Raw genomic sequence first — 15,548 nt, forward strand, 5'->3', positions numbered from 1 at the left:
TGGCTGCCTTTATTCATCGACTTCTCCGGGCGGACGAGGTCGAAGGAATGTATTCGGTTCCGTGAAGATATGATGGAACTGCTGTTGGCGACGTGGGAGACGCAACGCTTCAGGAGACCGGCCATCGCGGGCATGCAGCAGCAGATCCTGTTCGAAGTGTCAGTAGAGAACTCGGGCAGTGTCATTGAGGATGTGATATGCCGCATCAACGGACTCACATGCTGACGTAGACCTCGACCTGGAGTGGGGATTAGCAATGGGACGAGGTTGACCATCGAAGTGACTTACCACGCTCCACATCAAGAATGGGTAAAAGTCCATCGTGATGTCCCTCACATTCGTCAATTGGTACAAATGAGTGAGCCGCACGGTGCTGCAGACAGTCACCACGAGACCGATGAGGAAGCAGGACACAACGCTGGCATAATCAGTCAGTCGAACGCATCCCACTCTGCACTGCCAAAGACATACCCTATCCTCTGCCTCATGGATACCTTGAGAGCGATCATCCGTGGAATGGGCAGCAGAATGACGATCAGATCGAATATGACATTGAGGCCTCCGAAGGCGTAGCCGGCAGCCACACGGTCAATGCACTTCCCACCCGCCCTGTTTGCGTAGCGCCATGCTGTAGAGATGAACGTCGTCAGCGATTTCATGTGGCTGAGATAGACGCACCGCTAGCGTTGTAAGCGATACCTACCATCCGAGATGGGATTGCACCCAAAGATGAGCGTGAGCACGGAAATGAACGCCGTGAGCAACAGTAACAATCCAATGACTTTGCATCCCATGCGGAATATTCGATTCGTGCCAGTGTCGTCCGGCCAAATGCGAAGGTAGAGCAAGATCAGGGAGAGCTTCGTGCAGAAAGCTGCCACGAAGTAAAGCGGCATAGAAGCGAAGAACCACTGAGAACTGGTCAATATGGGTGGCTCAGTTGACAAAGGCTTGATTGACCACCAACCTTGCTCCAAGCCAGAATGCTATCCGTAGGAACCATCCACATGTCTCTACCCAGACCGTAGTGATACATGTTGACACCGACGACAAAAATGCCCACAATCGGTACGTAACATAGCGAGGCAACGCCTGCAAACGCGACCTGTCAGTGGAACCGTCCCAGATTTGGAGCGACAGAGCAGCCTACCATCGTCCCAGCTAAAACCAGCACCAGACCATCGCGGCATGCGCGAAGCCAACCGAGCAGTGAGAAACAAGGTCGTAAACGCGAACAGCGCGACGTTCACGGTCAAGGCTGCAGTCGAGAGGTCGCGATCGCGTGGCCAGTGGCAGCCGTCCGCTTGGAATTTGAGTCCTTGGATGGGTTCGCGTAAGGATGGACATGCTGCCATAACACAAGCTGTAAGGGCTATGGCAACCGGACCTCCTCTTGCGCAATAGCAGTCGGCTCCAAGCGTGCAGTTCATTTTGGGAAGGACTGTCAAGCCGCAGTCGGTGACGCACTTTGGGAGCTCCATGGCGGCAGTCGAGTTGAGTGTGTACTCCGCTTGCACGTGCGATATTGCCAGTGCTCCGACGGCCCACAGACACAGTGAAGGCCTCATGGTCGATCTCGAACCTCAAATTGAGGCAATGTTCCGGCGTAGCAGTGATTGTTGATGGGACAGGAGATGTCGACGCGGACTGCGCCCGAGATATAAGCAGATGCCGACTTCAGCTCCCCTGTTGGGCCAAGGGCTGGGATTGATCATTCAGTGGTGCCGTGCACTGGGATTGTCCGCATTCGTTCCTCGGAGCATTCGAGCTTATGCAACGCTGCAAATGCGGCGGCAACTGCTCGTCTTCAGTTTCGAGGTCCGCCGGTATCATCTCCACTACTCCGTATATTGTAGCGTAATTTGGCCAATGCATTCTGCTCGAATCCGTCTGAAGATCTGGGGCGAAAGGTCATTACTGTATTAGGCCTCAATGCACTGCCTGCGAGTCAAGAAGTTGGGGTCCGCGATCGCCAGAAGCTAAAGTTGTGAAAATGCGGTGCCACGGCTCCAGATGATCACAGATGTGATAGACCTTGCTGTATTAGCCATGTTCTCGAGCATCATAGATGATTCTGCTGGTCTATCGATTCCGAGGTCAAGATTCCTGGTACCACAATTCTCTCATCATCAGCACTAATGAAGCAGAACAAGACAATCCGACACACGCCAGAGCCAGGTGTCGTCAAGCATGGTGTTCCTTGCATGAGCAGGGCAAGAACTAGCGCATGTTGCCATGCGCCGCAATTGGTTTTCGGGGTGATGATCACCTCAACGTGCAGGGCAGCCTAGCACAGTATGCGGGGTCAGCCTCTTTCAGCACATTTCTGACAGCCGTTGGAGACACTTTCGATTTCCGGTCCGGCCCTGAGATCGGGGAAATGTGCGAGAACTTCGGTCCTGGTTGCGATACGACCAGTCGATGCTGCAAGTCGATAGATCGATTCGGATCTCACATTCTATCGCGTGTCACTTTGCCTTACGCGGCCGGCTGCTGACTCCGTGAGCTGCTGCACAATAGTAATAATACAATGCACAGCGCAATACTGCGGTCCGGAAAATCGACATCTTCCCGTTTGCCAAGCTCGATCGTGTCGAGTGTCGTCAGTCGGCACACATCGAGGCCAGTCTCTCCTCGTAGTCGTGTCGCTCTCATGCCGCCCGCATCTTTCCGTAGGGTTATGACATTATTGTCCTGCAGTGGTCTCTCACCGCCCTGTACAACGGCTCAGCATCTTTCCGGTCACCTTCCGAGATCTTGACGAGCATGAATTTTGGTGTTCGCAAGGACCGAATATAAACCCTCGATCAAGTGCATGACTAGCCCAGAGAACACGAACGCATGAACGGACCAGGCGCCAGATCCTCGCCGAGCAGCACGTGGCCGAACGGGATTTTTCCGGATCCTAGGCCTTCTCGAAACAGCTCGGTTCGGTATAGTGTTTCTGGTGGTGCAACGACCGACATCTCGCCTTTCTCTCCGTTGAGCAATATAAGCAGGGTCTTGATGCAGAATAGTGGTCGTCACAGATTTGTGCAACAACGTGGCTTCGCAATATGAGGATCGCACGTCATGGCCCGAAGGAGTGACGATTCTTGAGTTCGAGGGTTGTCTCTTTTTCACAAGTAACTTGGGTAGCCCGTCTCCAGAAGCCTGCTGAATTCTGCATGGATGTCCCTGCCGTAACAAGGTAGCTGAATGGGACTCAGTGCAAGCCGAAGTGACAAGTCGCCGGGACGACTGGTCTCCAAATTACCTTGTAGACGTTCCCCCAGGTATTGCGCATGCCGGACGCACCGGCGACAGCGCCAGACGCATGGACAGCACGATACACCCTTGACCACCAACAGGAAGGGCCTGCGACCTGTCACTCTTCACGGCCTTCGAAGGCCAAGACTCGAAAGGCCGGCGATCGTCCCAGGCAAGGAAGCGGACAAGAGCGCGCTCTTCTGCGTGGCTAATCGAAAAACTCACAGTCTGATGATGCGATCGATGGTCGTGGACAAGGAGCTTATGGCACATGGCGATGCGGATCTTCATCATGCATCACGAACAAGCCAGAGACCTTGCACGCTAAGCTACCATCGCGCAACAGAGCCATGTCCGAGAAAGCCTTGTACTCTCTGCAGCTCCTTCACCAACAACGTGCACAATGAACACACTGGAAGCGTTCGCTTGCTCATAGCAGGGGCCTCTCCTGGTGATCATTGGATCAAGACCTTGTGAACGCAGGCAAGCCTTCAATTTCGAGGCGGATCGAGCGTTACTTTATGGTCATCCGATGTGTCCACATGCTGTGACTGGTGACTGAACAGGTTGCTTGTCGTGGCTCATGATCCTGAACGTGTCATCTTCAGGTTGCAGTGCAACTTGAATAGCGCTTGGACAGCGCTGCTCAACAAATTACCTTGCGCCAAAGGCTCGAAGCTCTTTCGACGCCTCATGCTCGAACCATCTCGTCGTCCAGAAAATGAACTCTTATGGTTCGTTCGGCCGCCAGATGCTTTGGCATGTTCAGAGAAAAGGCATCTCGGCTCTGCACGAGCATCTGCATGTTCGAGGCTGCAGTGAGCAGGATAAATCACGCCCTTGATGTGATGGAACGGCGCCGTACGTATTCGATGGACGCATCCATGGTTGCAGTGGGACAGGCCAAGCAGCGCCAGTATGGATGGCTTTCTTGATGGAGACAGCTGTTGACACCGACAGTATTGGAGGTCCGCGTGTCAGGCAGAATCCAAAAAGTCGGAAGCAGCACTTCTTGCCTGAGATGTTGATGAGATGAAATGGAGACGTTCTGTGTGGATGGAAGACGATCGGATCCGAAAACCGATCTGAAAGTCTCGGCCGAAATCGGCCCAAGCAACTCAAGCTCCCCGCCTGCCCGGTCTCCGCTTGATATTGCGGGCTAAAAGCTTGCCCGGCAACGTGACAATAGCTGCCCGAGGGTAGACTAAATTCCTACCCAGAGCCGCTGGTCTAGACTAACATCACCTTGCGACAAAGACAACGAGCGGAGTCTTTCATCGTCGCTCACACACCATGGCAGCAGCCCGTCGAGCGATCTCGAGTCGAGCTCTCCAGAACCTCACTCTCCGCCCAGCGGTAGCTCCTCGCCTCGCCAGGATGCCTCAAAACGTCAATGCCAGCAAGATCGCAGCTCGACGGATACACGCCACGGCATCTCACCTCGCCGGTACCACATCCGCCGCCAGCTCGCCGACAGAGTATCCGAACAACCATGAGAAGGTGCAACAGCCGGCAGACACACAGAATTTCCTCGACAACAAGTTTGTTGCTTCCAAGGCCACACAATGGATTGATCTCCACGACCCCGCCACGAACAACCTCGTGACTCGAGTACCTCAGTCGACGGATGAAGAGCTGAAAGCGGCGGTGGACAGCGCGGAGAAGGCCTTTCCCGCGTGGAGGGCGACCAGCGTTCTTGCTAGACAGACCATCATGTTCAAGTACGTGGCCTTGATCAGGGAGCACTGGGACCGTCTAGCGGCCAGCATCACCTTGGAGCAGGGCAAGACCTTTGCTGATGCAAAGGGCGATGTTCTCCGTGGTCTGCAGGTCGCCGAGCAGTCTTGCGCGATCACTAGCGACCTCAAGGGTGAGGTATTGGAGGTGGCAAAGGACATGGAGACCCGCTCATACCGTGAACCTCTTGGTATCATCGCTGCCATCTGCCCGTTCAACTTCCCGGCTATGATTCCTCTCTGGACCATTCCCGTGGCCACCATCACTGGCAATACCTGCATCATCAAGCCTTCCGAGCGTGATCCAGGTGCCGCCATGATTCTGGCCGAGCTTGCTGAGAAGGCTGGCTTCCCGCCAGGTGTCATCAACATCATTCACGGCTCTGCCAAGACCGTCGACTTCATCATCGACGAGCCACGCATCAAGGCCATTTCCTTTGTCGGTTCCAACAAGGCTGGTGAATACATCTACACTCGTGGTAGCGCCAATGGCAAGCGTGTGCAGGCCAACTTGGGCGCCAAGAACCACGCGGCTGTCCTCCCGGATTGCAACAAGAACCACTCCCTCAATGCGATCGCCGGTGCTGCTTTTGGTGCTGCCGGTCAGAGATGTATGGCGTTGTCTACTCTCGTTCTTGTCGGAGAGACCAAGGACTGGGCTCCTGAGATTGCTGAGCGCGCCAAGGCTCTGTCCATGAACGGTGGTTTTGAAGAGGGTGCAGATCTTGGTCCCGTCATCTCGCCACAGGCAAAGGAGAGAATCGAGAGCCTCATTGCGTCCGCCGAGAAGGAGGGCGCGACCATTGTTCTCGATGGCAGAGGCCAGAAGCCAGAGAAGTACCCCAACGGCAACTGGGTAAGTGGCATTGATCGACATCTTTCAATTCGCAACTAATTCATTCCTAGGTCGGCCCAACCATCATCGCCAACGTCACAAAAGACATGACCTGCTACAAAGAAGAAATCTTTGGCCCAGTACTCGTGTGCTTGAACGTGCCCACCCTCGACGATGCAATTAACCTCATCAACGAGAACGAGTACGGCAACGGCACAGCTATCTTCACATCTTCCGGCGCGACCGCCACTCGATTCCAAAAGGAAATTGAAGCCGGTCAGGTTGGTATCAACGTTCCGATCCCTGTGCCGCTTCCCATGTTCAGCTTCACGGGCAACAAGAAGTCGATCGCGGGAGGTGGTGCGAACACATTCTATGGAAAGCCGGGTATCAACTTCTACACGCAGCAGAAGACAGTCACGAGCTTCTGGAAGGCCGAGGATGCGGTCAGCACGCGGGCGAAGGTCAACATGCCGACGCAGTCGTAGGTTGTGGATGGATGTATCTATCGTGACATGCAAAATTAAGGGAGCTGTTATGCCGCACATATTCGAACTTCTCATTGTCATCTCTCCTCTTCATGCTAGCTGTTTCGGCTGTTGTGTGGTAGTTCGTTGGCCGAGTTCAATTCCATGTATATTTGTGACTTGAGTCAGGACCATGGCGGCGGTGCTGGATTTTCCACGCAACCTGAATTCTCGACTTTGCTCGGTTGTTGTACCTCACAAAACCATCTTCTGGCCTACAACTTCTTCCAATTCCTCATCATGGTCTCACATCTAGTGCTTCTTACGACCATATCGGAAGGACTTCGCATGAACCATGAACCTTGAGGAAGGAGGAGCGGCGTGATCTCGGAACGCTCGTGCGAAGGATGTCGCGGCAGAAGTGACCAGGGAGCGCAAATGTCATCAAAGGTAAGAATAGAATCAGCTGCGACCACATCACTTTCATCAAGTCACTTTCCGAGTCCGGCATGGCGGGTAACAATTCACGAGAAACAAAGCGGTGACCCAAACATTTCATGCCCTGTTCATGAGGTGGATTGACCTTCCTTCAAGCGACACACATCCAAGGTCGACCTCGAGGCAAGAAATATGGCCCAGCAGAGCCACCATTCGACGTTCCTCGAGCACTACATGGCGTATCTATCCTCGCCAGGTGTTGCGTTGATCGCCATTGTTGCCTTTTTGCTGCTTGCGCTCTTCTTTGTTCACAACACTGGATCACAACACCGGAGATCGGCTGCACTCGACTATCCAGGATGCGCTAGATTCGGACTCTATGGCCGCAGCAACCTCGACAAGCGACGAGTCAATCATGCGGAGGAGTCGAATGAGCCTCGAGTACAAGCCATCTTCGCATACCCGATCAAGTCGTGCCGCGGAGTCGAGCTTCAGACAACGGAGATCACGAGCACGGGCTTGAAGTATGACCGACTGTTCTCATTCGCGCATTGGGTGCAACGACGTGATGATAAGGGACGTGTCATTGAAGGAGAGTATCATTGGAAGTTCTTGACGCAGAGGGAGAAGCCACAGCTCTCGCAGGTCACCACGGAGCTATGGATTCCGGATCCTCGACTTCGTTCCGAGCTTCTTCCGGAGGATGTCGAGGTGACCGAACAGTCTGGACGTGATGCGCTCAATGACTGGGAGGCCAATGGAGGCTGTTTGGTGGTTCGTTTCCCGTTCGGCTCAGAGGGAAGTACGGAGACTGTCACTTTCAAGCTTCCGCTCAAACCCACCAGTGAGCGAGCTGCGGCCAAAGGGTACACATATGCTCCGATGAAGATCTGGAAAGACGATCCGCTGGCCATCAACGTGTCCTCGGAAATCGACGCGATCACCCTCGAGAAGTTGAAGTCGTTCCTCGGAGTCGATAGGTCATTCGCCCTCTTCCGCATCGACGACAACGATAACCTACGCACTGTCACCCGTTGTCTGCCCAAAGATCGACTCGAGGAAAAGTTTCAAGTCGGCTTTGCGGACGCGTTCCCTGTCAGTCTGCTCAGCATCGCATCAGTTCGCGCGATCGACGATTTCCTACCGTCTACAAGTCAGATCAAATCCTCCCTATCCCCGAGGCGCTTCAGAGCAAATATCTTCATCTCCGGAATCCCAGCCTTCGCAGAAGACCAATGGAAGCGCATCATCCTCGGTCGGGCAGGAAATCCAGGTGAGGTTGCATCCGACAGCGAGTTCCATGTCGCTTGCCGCACGGCGCGATGCAGGTTGCCGAATGTGGATCCTGAGACTGGGCTGAGAGACCGCGAGGAGCCATTCATGACGCTGGAGAGGAAGAGACAGGTTGATGATGGTGCCAAGCCACATGCTGTGCTTGGACTGTCAATGATCCCGTTGTTTGAGAGGGGTTGGTTGAGGGTTGGAGAGAAGGTCGAGGTCTTGGAAACGGGCGAGCATGTTTATGAGAAGATGTACACCTAAGGGAAAGGAAGTGAGTAGTGCCTGCTGAGGCACAGATCGCTACCGTGTTCAGGAGAAAGACCTTGAGCGGTCGGAGGCGATTGGATATCTTTTGGAAAGTCAGCATTCTGGTTTAGCGATGGCGTTGAAAGGCATGCATGGCAGGGAAGCTCTCCCATCTCAAGCATCGACTCGATGTCTCGAGCAACAGCGGAGCAGGTTGGTTGAACATCAGCTAGAATGTTATGATAGATGGTATCAATACGTCCATGTAAAAGCAAGTTCCCTCATCTGTCTCATGCAAGCATTCATTTCAAGGACATGTCTCCCTCTCATAGCAGACAGTTGTCCAAGAACATAGTCTGTAGGGACCAAGGGCAAAAAGACAGACACTCTCTGTTCAAAACCTCATTCTAGGTCAGACAGAGAAAAGGCAAAAAGAATAGCTGAGAACGGTTTCGATCCGTTGCCCTCCGGGTTATGAGCCCGGCTATTTGATTGTCAGTCCAGGTCCGAAGTTGTGGGCTAATTGATGCCACATACCGCGCTTCCGCTGTGAAGATGTTAGTTGATGGACTCGAACTCAATCGTGTGGTGGAACGAACCTGCGCCACTCAGCTGCGAACTTTCAGATGCTCGAAAGCTCTGATTGGATGGCGGTGTGAGAGTTATTGTTATACATGACTCTCCTGATCTGCCGCCCGATGATACGCCGAGTAATCTCCTTCGACTGCCTGACCCCTCGACGAGGATGTTGACTTGAGCAGGACATTATTGGCGAAAGGTTGAAAGCTCCTGGAAGTGTACGACAAGTCGCACTTCCCAATAGCAGTAAGAAATGGCTTGGGAAGTTACGAGAAAGTAAGGCGACCTTCAAACATCTCGAAATGCAAGTCGGCTTCAGCTCCCCACAAATCTACGTGGCCGTTCCGCGGCCGAGACCGTCCAAACATTCCCTCTCCGCTCTCTCCTATACACGATCCACTTGACATTCGTCTTCGCGCGCGACCGGACTCCTTGATCGGCTCAAACCCCTCCAAAACATCCCGTGACACCCATTTCGACCAACAACATGGCGCTCGCGCCCAAGTCCGAGTCGCTGAGGATCTTCGAAAAGGTCAAGCGCAAGGAGGCGAACAAGATCTGCTTTGACTGCGGCGGCAAGAACCCAACATGGTCCAGTGTTCCATTCGGCATCTACCTGTGTCTGGACTGCTCGGCACACCACAGAAACTTGGGTGTGCATATCAGTTTCGTGAGAAGCACGAACTTGGATCGTGAGTAGAGACCATACCCCAGGAAGGAGAGGGGAGGGGACGTGCGGTGATACAAAGTTCTGACGCATGAATAGAATGGCAATGGGATCAGCTGCGACGGATGAAGGTTGGCGGGAATGAGTCTGCGACCAAGTACTTCCAGTCTCATGGTGGAAGTGCTGCCCTGGCGAGCAAGGACCCAAAGACAAAGTATACCAGCAATGCCGCGAACAAGTACAAGGATGAATTGGCTCGACGAGTGGAGGCGGATCATAAGAAGTGAGCAGACAAGACAATCGGGTGGAATCATGAGACATGGTGTTGACAATTCGACAGATTCCCCGACGAGGTCGTGATTGAAGACTCTCCCGAAGACGCCGACTCCGGAACTCATACTCCATCCGGTGAGCCTGGTGGCGACGACTTCTTCTCGTCTTGGGACAAGCCAACGATCAAGCGACCCAGCAACCCTCCCTCGCGCACCGGAACTCCCTCCAACGTCAACCGTACCGCCTCCCCATTCCTCAACGCCAATGCTAACGGCAACGGCATCGCTCGCTCCAAGTCGCCTCTGGTACCAGCCGAAGGAGCAACCACCGCTCCCGCCGCGGCAAAGTCCGTCTCGACATCCGCGATTCGCAAGACCGCAACAACAAGCAAGCCGAAAGCCAACATTCTCGGAGCCAAAAAGACCAAACTCGGCGCGAAGAAAGTCGACGCCAGCGCATTGGACTTTGACGAGGCGGAGAAGAAGGCTCGCGAGGAAGAGGAGCGGAAAGAGCGATTGGGATACGACCCGAATGAAGAGACACCAAGCGAAAGCAGGATAAACGCCGCGCAACCGGATACTGCTGCTTCGACGATTCATGCTCCTACACCTCTCAGCCCAGCTCGCGGAGCTGCAGGCGGATTTGGTGCGGCGGGAAAGCCAAGAGAGAGGAGCGATAGCGAGATGGAGAGACTGGGCATGGGAGTGCGGAGACTAGGCTTCGGACAGGTCGGTGGTGGTGCGCCGAAGGGCGCTGCTCCCAAGGCCATGGGCTTTGGAAGCACGAGCAAGGCGCCAGTCGTTGGTAAGGCTTCCCTCAACACGAAAAGTGGTACACAACCTAACCCCTCACCAGACGACTCAGAACGCTACGCCCGCGAAAAATTCGGCGTACAAAAGGGCATTTCCTCCGACGAATTCTTCGGCCGCAACGACTACGACAGCTCCGCGAAGAACGAAGCCAAGCAACGACTGCAAGGTTTCGAAGGCGCCTCTTCCATCTCTTCAAACGCGTACTTTGGTCGTCCGGATGATGATGGACCGGATGCGAATGGCGAGTATGGAGACTTGGAGACGGCGGCCAAGGACTTTGTTAGGAAGTTTGGGATTACGGCTGGAGATGATTTGGAGAATTTGACGAGTATGTTGGGTGAGGGGGCGGGTAAGTTGCAGGGTGCTATTAGGAGTTATCTTAACTCTTAGTTGTTGAGTGAGGGAGGTTGTTGTTGGATTCAGCGAGGTGTAGGCAGAGAGAAATGATGATGATAGATTGAGACCCGACGCTTTTGTGTTTCGGCCCTGTGCTCAACGGTAGACAGCCTGTATCACAGGAACACGGAATCATTGCTCGGACGGTGAATTGCGTTCAAAGTAGTTTGAGCTGAAAGATAAGTGGTGTCCGCGCCGTTGAAACGAGTATGGTATGATGGTATCTCCCCCTGAACGCCTCTCGGTCTTCGCCGATCCTGCAAGGAAGGATCAACAGGATAGAATCGCTCTTTAGTCACAGTTCACGCCTCCTGATCGCTCAGCTCGACTTTGTCCCAAGTCAAAGATCCTGTACTAGAGCGCAAGTCTTCTTCCTTGTTGACAGCAGCCTTCGCCTGAGGTAGTCTTTGCTTGCCGGCGCCCATCATCCAGGCAATGAAAGCAGGTGGCATCCATTTTCCGATAAGATCGTAGGTGAGGCTTCCACGTCCGACATGCCTGTGCTTGATTAGACACAACTTCACTGAGACCATACCGCGCGATTAAGCTTACAATGTGCGTGACGGCGACTTCGCTACAAGCGTGTCGAAAACAGAATCGTGCAGTGCTCTCAACGGAGTCGGCTTCAACCGAGGAGCTGGAACACCTTCTCGCCGTTGCTTAGCGGAGATCGCGGGGATGTCCATGCTGCCAATTTTGATGTGAGTGAGAGGAATATCATCCTCCTTCAGCTCTGCCGCAAGAGACGCTGCGAAGCCTTGCAGCGCTCCGTATACGGCACTTTCCATGGAGTGCGACGCTAGCCGTAATGACGGCGCCACGGACTGTGTGAGGAGCAGAACCCGAGCTTTGTGCCGTGTGACTGCCGGTAGGAGGAGTTGTGTCGTTGCTACGGTATTGAGGACCTTTGCGTTGAGCACCATACTCCACTCTTCGGAGCTTGTGTCTTCTACTCGCATGGGAGCGACTTGAGTGTCGGGGACAAGCACGAGACCCATGAACCTCAATCTGTGCGATTCGGCATGGTCGAATGCACGATGGTCTCGTTCCAGCAAGTCCTGAAATCGCGCGAGCTGAGTCTGAGCTTTGAATGGATCGAGGACGTCCAAGGGCAGTGGTAGCAAGTCCACCCGAGACTGTGATCGAACGAAATGCTCGTCTTCGGCTGTGGGGCAGAGTACATAGACCACGAATCCTCGCCTCTCCAAGTCGAGATACAGTGCCGCCGTCAGAGGATTTGCCACTGCTCCAGAAATGACGACCACGTCCGTTCTGGCACCACTGTGTGATTTCCTCGCTCTTCGCTTCCGCCTGGCGTCCTTGCTCTTGATGTAGTAGAAAGCAGTGCCAGCTGTTCCAGTCACCACGAACGCCGCGAGGCCCGCCGTCAAGGCTTTATTCTTGAGCATCCATCGCTCAGCGACTTGCCATGTGGTCGGCGGAGGTAGCCGTTGAACAGGTCGGCGCACGGGTATCGAGGATGAGTTGAAGCTGTCTCGTAGGCTGTGAGCGATGCTGTCAAACTGGCGCTCCACACCGTCGGCAATCTCGTTGAACTGGGCGCGCGCGAAGTCGATGAGGTGCTGTGCGTCCGTCATGGTGTTGTGAAGGTAGTAAGGTGGTAGTGATGGTGGTTGATATCAAAGACTACGAATGAGTGATGGCGATAGTGACGATTGCTTCCATGTTCGCAAGCGTGACAGGGCAGGGTTGGTCGATCAGGCGGGGCACATTAAGATGTGGTCGGAGCTTTGCCCGCTAAAAGGCTTGTGTTCGTCGTGTTCTCGCACGTGAACCAGAGAAGATCTTGAGGATACATCAACAAGAACAAGAAAACCTCCAGTATGTTTGTGATCTTGTTTGCCCGAGCAGCTGTACTTTGATGCGCATGGAATCACGGCGACGCCTACGGGAGGCTGCTGGCTGCAATACATGGAAGCTACCGCCATCCATGTTGCTGCAATGCTGATGACGAAATACGAGGCGGCACGAGTCACAAAGTTGTACTTGCACTCTCTCTTCTTGTGCACGTGCGGTGCACTTTCTGCCTTCTATTGTTGCTTCTTGCTCACAGCATTTGCGTGGCCTCCTATCATCCTAATAAACCTCAACTCTCGCCATCCAACCCTATAGAACCGCCGATCAATCCATTGTTTTAAACCCAAAATCAAATACATTGCTGCTCATTTCAATATCGGCGCTAGCGGTACCGTTGGTTCAACGCACGGCGCACCTCGCATCCGTCTGTGACGCGATCGAGCGGTTGTCCATCTCTCAAAATTGTTTTCTTCCCAACTAACACACTCCATCAATCCACGATCGCTGTCGCGCACGCCGTTCCGCCGCAATGGATCCCAACAACCAGGGCTACGGCCAAGCGCAGGGCTACTACAATGGACAGCAGCAGTACAACAGTGCGCCTCCTCCGAAGCAGTATCAACAATACGAACAGGGCCCTCCGCCGCAGCAATTCCAACAGCAGCAGTATCAGCAATACGACAATGGTGGACCTGGACCGCAGGAGCAGATGCCCAACCCGCCTTCGTACGGCCAGAACTACAGCTCACCGGATGGCAAAGCTGGTTTCGAGCAAACGTTCAAAGTCGAGCGTCCCAAGTGGAATGATGTTCGTAATTCTCGGCGCAAGTCGTCTCCTAATCGCAAACTGACCCTGTTCGCACACAGCTCTGGGCCGGCGCATTGCTGATTGTCGTCTTTCTGGGATACGTTGCCATCAGTGGTTACTGTCTCCATTCTTACGCCTCGAACAGCAGCCTTAACAATGGCGGTTTCTCCAATACCGACAACACATTCGGCCTCAATGGAAACACTTTGGTCCTCTTCGCCTTTGTCCTGGTCGCTGCTCTGGTTCTCGGGTACGCCTACGTCGTTATGGCACGCATGTTCACCAAGCAATTCATCTGGATCAGCGGTATCCTCAACATCTGCATGACCATTGCAACGGCCGTCTACCAGTTCTACCGCCATGCTTACGTCGGAGGTGTACTCTTCGCGCTTCTCGCCGTCTTCACCATCATCTGCTTCATCTCATGGATCAAGAGAATCCCGTTCTCCGTGTTGATGTTCCAGACTGCCGTGGATGTGTCGAAGAAGTTCGGTCACGTTTACTTGGTCTCTTTCATGGGTGGCTTGATCGCAGCTCTTTTCGCCGCCTGGTTCGCTGCCACGCTGGTAGCCGTCTACATCCGATTCCAGCCTTCCAACAACAATCCTGCGTGTGCTGCTGGAGGTTCTGGAGGAGACTGCAGCAAGGCCACTGTCATTGGACTGGTCGTGTATATCACTTTCGCTGGATACTGGATCACCGAGTGGCTCAAGAACACCATCCACGTTACCATCTCTGGAGTGTATGGCGCATGGTACTTCAACCCAAATAATCCGGCGAAGGGCGCCACTCGCGGTGCTGCGAAGCGGGCGTTGACATACTCATTTGGCTCAATCGCATTTGGTAGCTTGATCGTTGCCATTCTCGACTTTCTTCGATTCGCCTGCTCCATCGCCCGTGGAAATGGAGGGACCGGTAACCCAGTCGCTGACTGTGCATTCTGCATTCTGCAGTGCATTCTTGGTTTGATCCAGTGGGCGATTGAGTTCGTCAACCGATACGCCTTCAGCTACATCGTAAGTACTGGCATTCGAGGACGGTACGTACCTTGGGCCTCTCACTAACAGATTGGCAGGCCCTCTACGGCAAAGCATACATCGCCTCTGCCAAGGGCACCTGGAAAATGATCAAGGACCGTGGCATCGATGCACTCATCAACGAGTGTCTTGTCGGTCCAGTCCTCTCAATGGGCTGCTTGTTCGTGGCCGTTTGCTGCGCGCTGGTCGCCTACATCTACCTGGACGTCACCGACCCAGCATACAACGAGGGTGGAGCTTTTACCGGAGTCATCGTCGTTTATGCCTTCCTCATCGGTCTTCAAATTGCCAGCTGCTTCGTTGTGCCGATCAACAGTGGAATCGATACCATCTTCGTTGGAATGGGCTGGGACCCTCAGTGCCTGATGCAGCAGCATGGAGATTTGTACCAGAGAATGGTGCAGGTGTACCCTCATGTAAGTCGGGCGATGCGGTGTGGTGATCCAAATGGCGTGCTGACTGTCTCACAGGTACAACAAGCAATCCACGCATGAGAGGCGCATCGTGGAAAGACTTTCGTTGATGCTGCGGTAATATCAAACACAAGAACACAATGCACTCGATTGCAGAAATGTCACGGTTCGCTTGAGATCAAGGCACAAGGAGGACTCAGAGTACGTGTATAACGCCGATCTTGGAAGCGCTGGTGACACAGTACACGTTTCGGCGTGCATACCTTCCGCGGGTGGTTGCATTGCTTGCTCCGGGATGTCGGTCTCCTCAGGCCGCAATTGGACGCGCTGCACGTTTGAACCCCGGCAAACTCGACTTGCATGGCACACATTATCGTGGCAGCTGGATCTTGAGGAACATGCGGTGGGCCTGCAGATTCGGTTGCATTTCGGGATTTGCGTGTCGCTCGTTGCGAAGCGTGTTACGATGGAGGACCATCATTGAGACAGGTAG

At 53.9% G+C, this 15,548-nt stretch overlaps 6 protein-coding genes across 6 annotated transcripts; 4 read left to right on the plus strand and 2 right to left on the minus strand.

The window, feature by feature from the left end:
* Window positions 1–431: 431 nt before the first annotated feature.
* Window positions 432–1,036, minus strand: MYCGRDRAFT_39839 (uncharacterized protein; the record flags this gene model as incomplete). Its single annotated transcript, XM_003853236.1, has 3 exons — window positions 432–628; window positions 704–935; window positions 968–1,036. 3 exons carry the CDS (start codon window positions 1,034–1,036, stop codon window positions 432–434), a joined length of 498 nt encoding a protein of 165 aa, XP_003853284.1.
* A 3,590-nt stretch (window positions 1,037–4,626) lies between these two features.
* On the plus strand, window positions 4,627–6,308 carry MYCGRDRAFT_40428 (uncharacterized protein; the record flags this gene model as incomplete). The annotated part of the gene is made up of 2 exons (XM_003853059.1): window positions 4,627–5,841; window positions 5,892–6,308. 2 exons carry the CDS (start codon window positions 4,627–4,629, stop codon window positions 6,306–6,308), a joined length of 1,632 nt encoding a protein of 543 aa, XP_003853107.1.
* Window positions 6,309–7,160: 852 nt separating this feature from the next.
* On the plus strand, window positions 7,161–8,246 carry MYCGRDRAFT_14486 (uncharacterized protein; the record flags this gene model as incomplete). Its single annotated transcript, XM_003853060.1, has 1 exon — window positions 7,161–8,246. A coding segment is annotated over one exon (1,086 nt), but the record flags the coding sequence as incomplete, so codon positions are not given.
* Window positions 8,247–9,313: 1,067 nt separating this feature from the next.
* MYCGRDRAFT_71479 (uncharacterized protein) lies at window positions 9,314–10,973 on the plus strand (the record flags this gene model as incomplete). The annotated part of the gene is made up of 4 exons (XM_003853061.1): window positions 9,314–9,523; window positions 9,598–9,781; window positions 9,839–10,575; window positions 10,627–10,973. 4 exons carry the CDS (start codon window positions 9,319–9,321, stop codon window positions 10,971–10,973), a joined length of 1,473 nt encoding a protein of 490 aa, XP_003853109.1.
* Window positions 10,974–11,281: 308 nt separating this feature from the next.
* MYCGRDRAFT_39944 (uncharacterized protein) lies at window positions 11,282–12,388 on the minus strand (the record flags this gene model as incomplete). The annotated part of the gene is made up of 2 exons (XM_003853235.1): window positions 11,282–11,477; window positions 11,532–12,388. 2 exons carry the CDS (start codon window positions 12,386–12,388, stop codon window positions 11,282–11,284), a joined length of 1,053 nt encoding a protein of 350 aa, XP_003853283.1.
* Window positions 12,389–13,306: 918 nt separating this feature from the next.
* MYCGRDRAFT_71484 (uncharacterized protein) lies at window positions 13,307–15,136 on the plus strand (the record flags this gene model as incomplete). The annotated part of the gene is made up of 3 exons (XM_003853062.1): window positions 13,307–13,605; window positions 13,665–14,621; window positions 14,681–15,136. The coding sequence occupies 3 exons, from the start codon at window positions 13,327–13,329 to the stop codon at window positions 15,134–15,136; spliced, it is 1,692 nt and encodes a 563-aa protein (XP_003853110.1).
* Between the last annotated feature and the right edge of the window lie 412 nt (window positions 15,137–15,548).

This window comes from Zymoseptoria tritici, chromosome 4 (genome assembly GCF_000219625.1).
Source record: "Zymoseptoria tritici IPO323 chromosome 4, whole genome shotgun sequence".
Lineage (NCBI taxonomy): Eukaryota > Fungi > Ascomycota > Dothideomycetes > Mycosphaerellales > Mycosphaerellaceae > Zymoseptoria > Zymoseptoria tritici.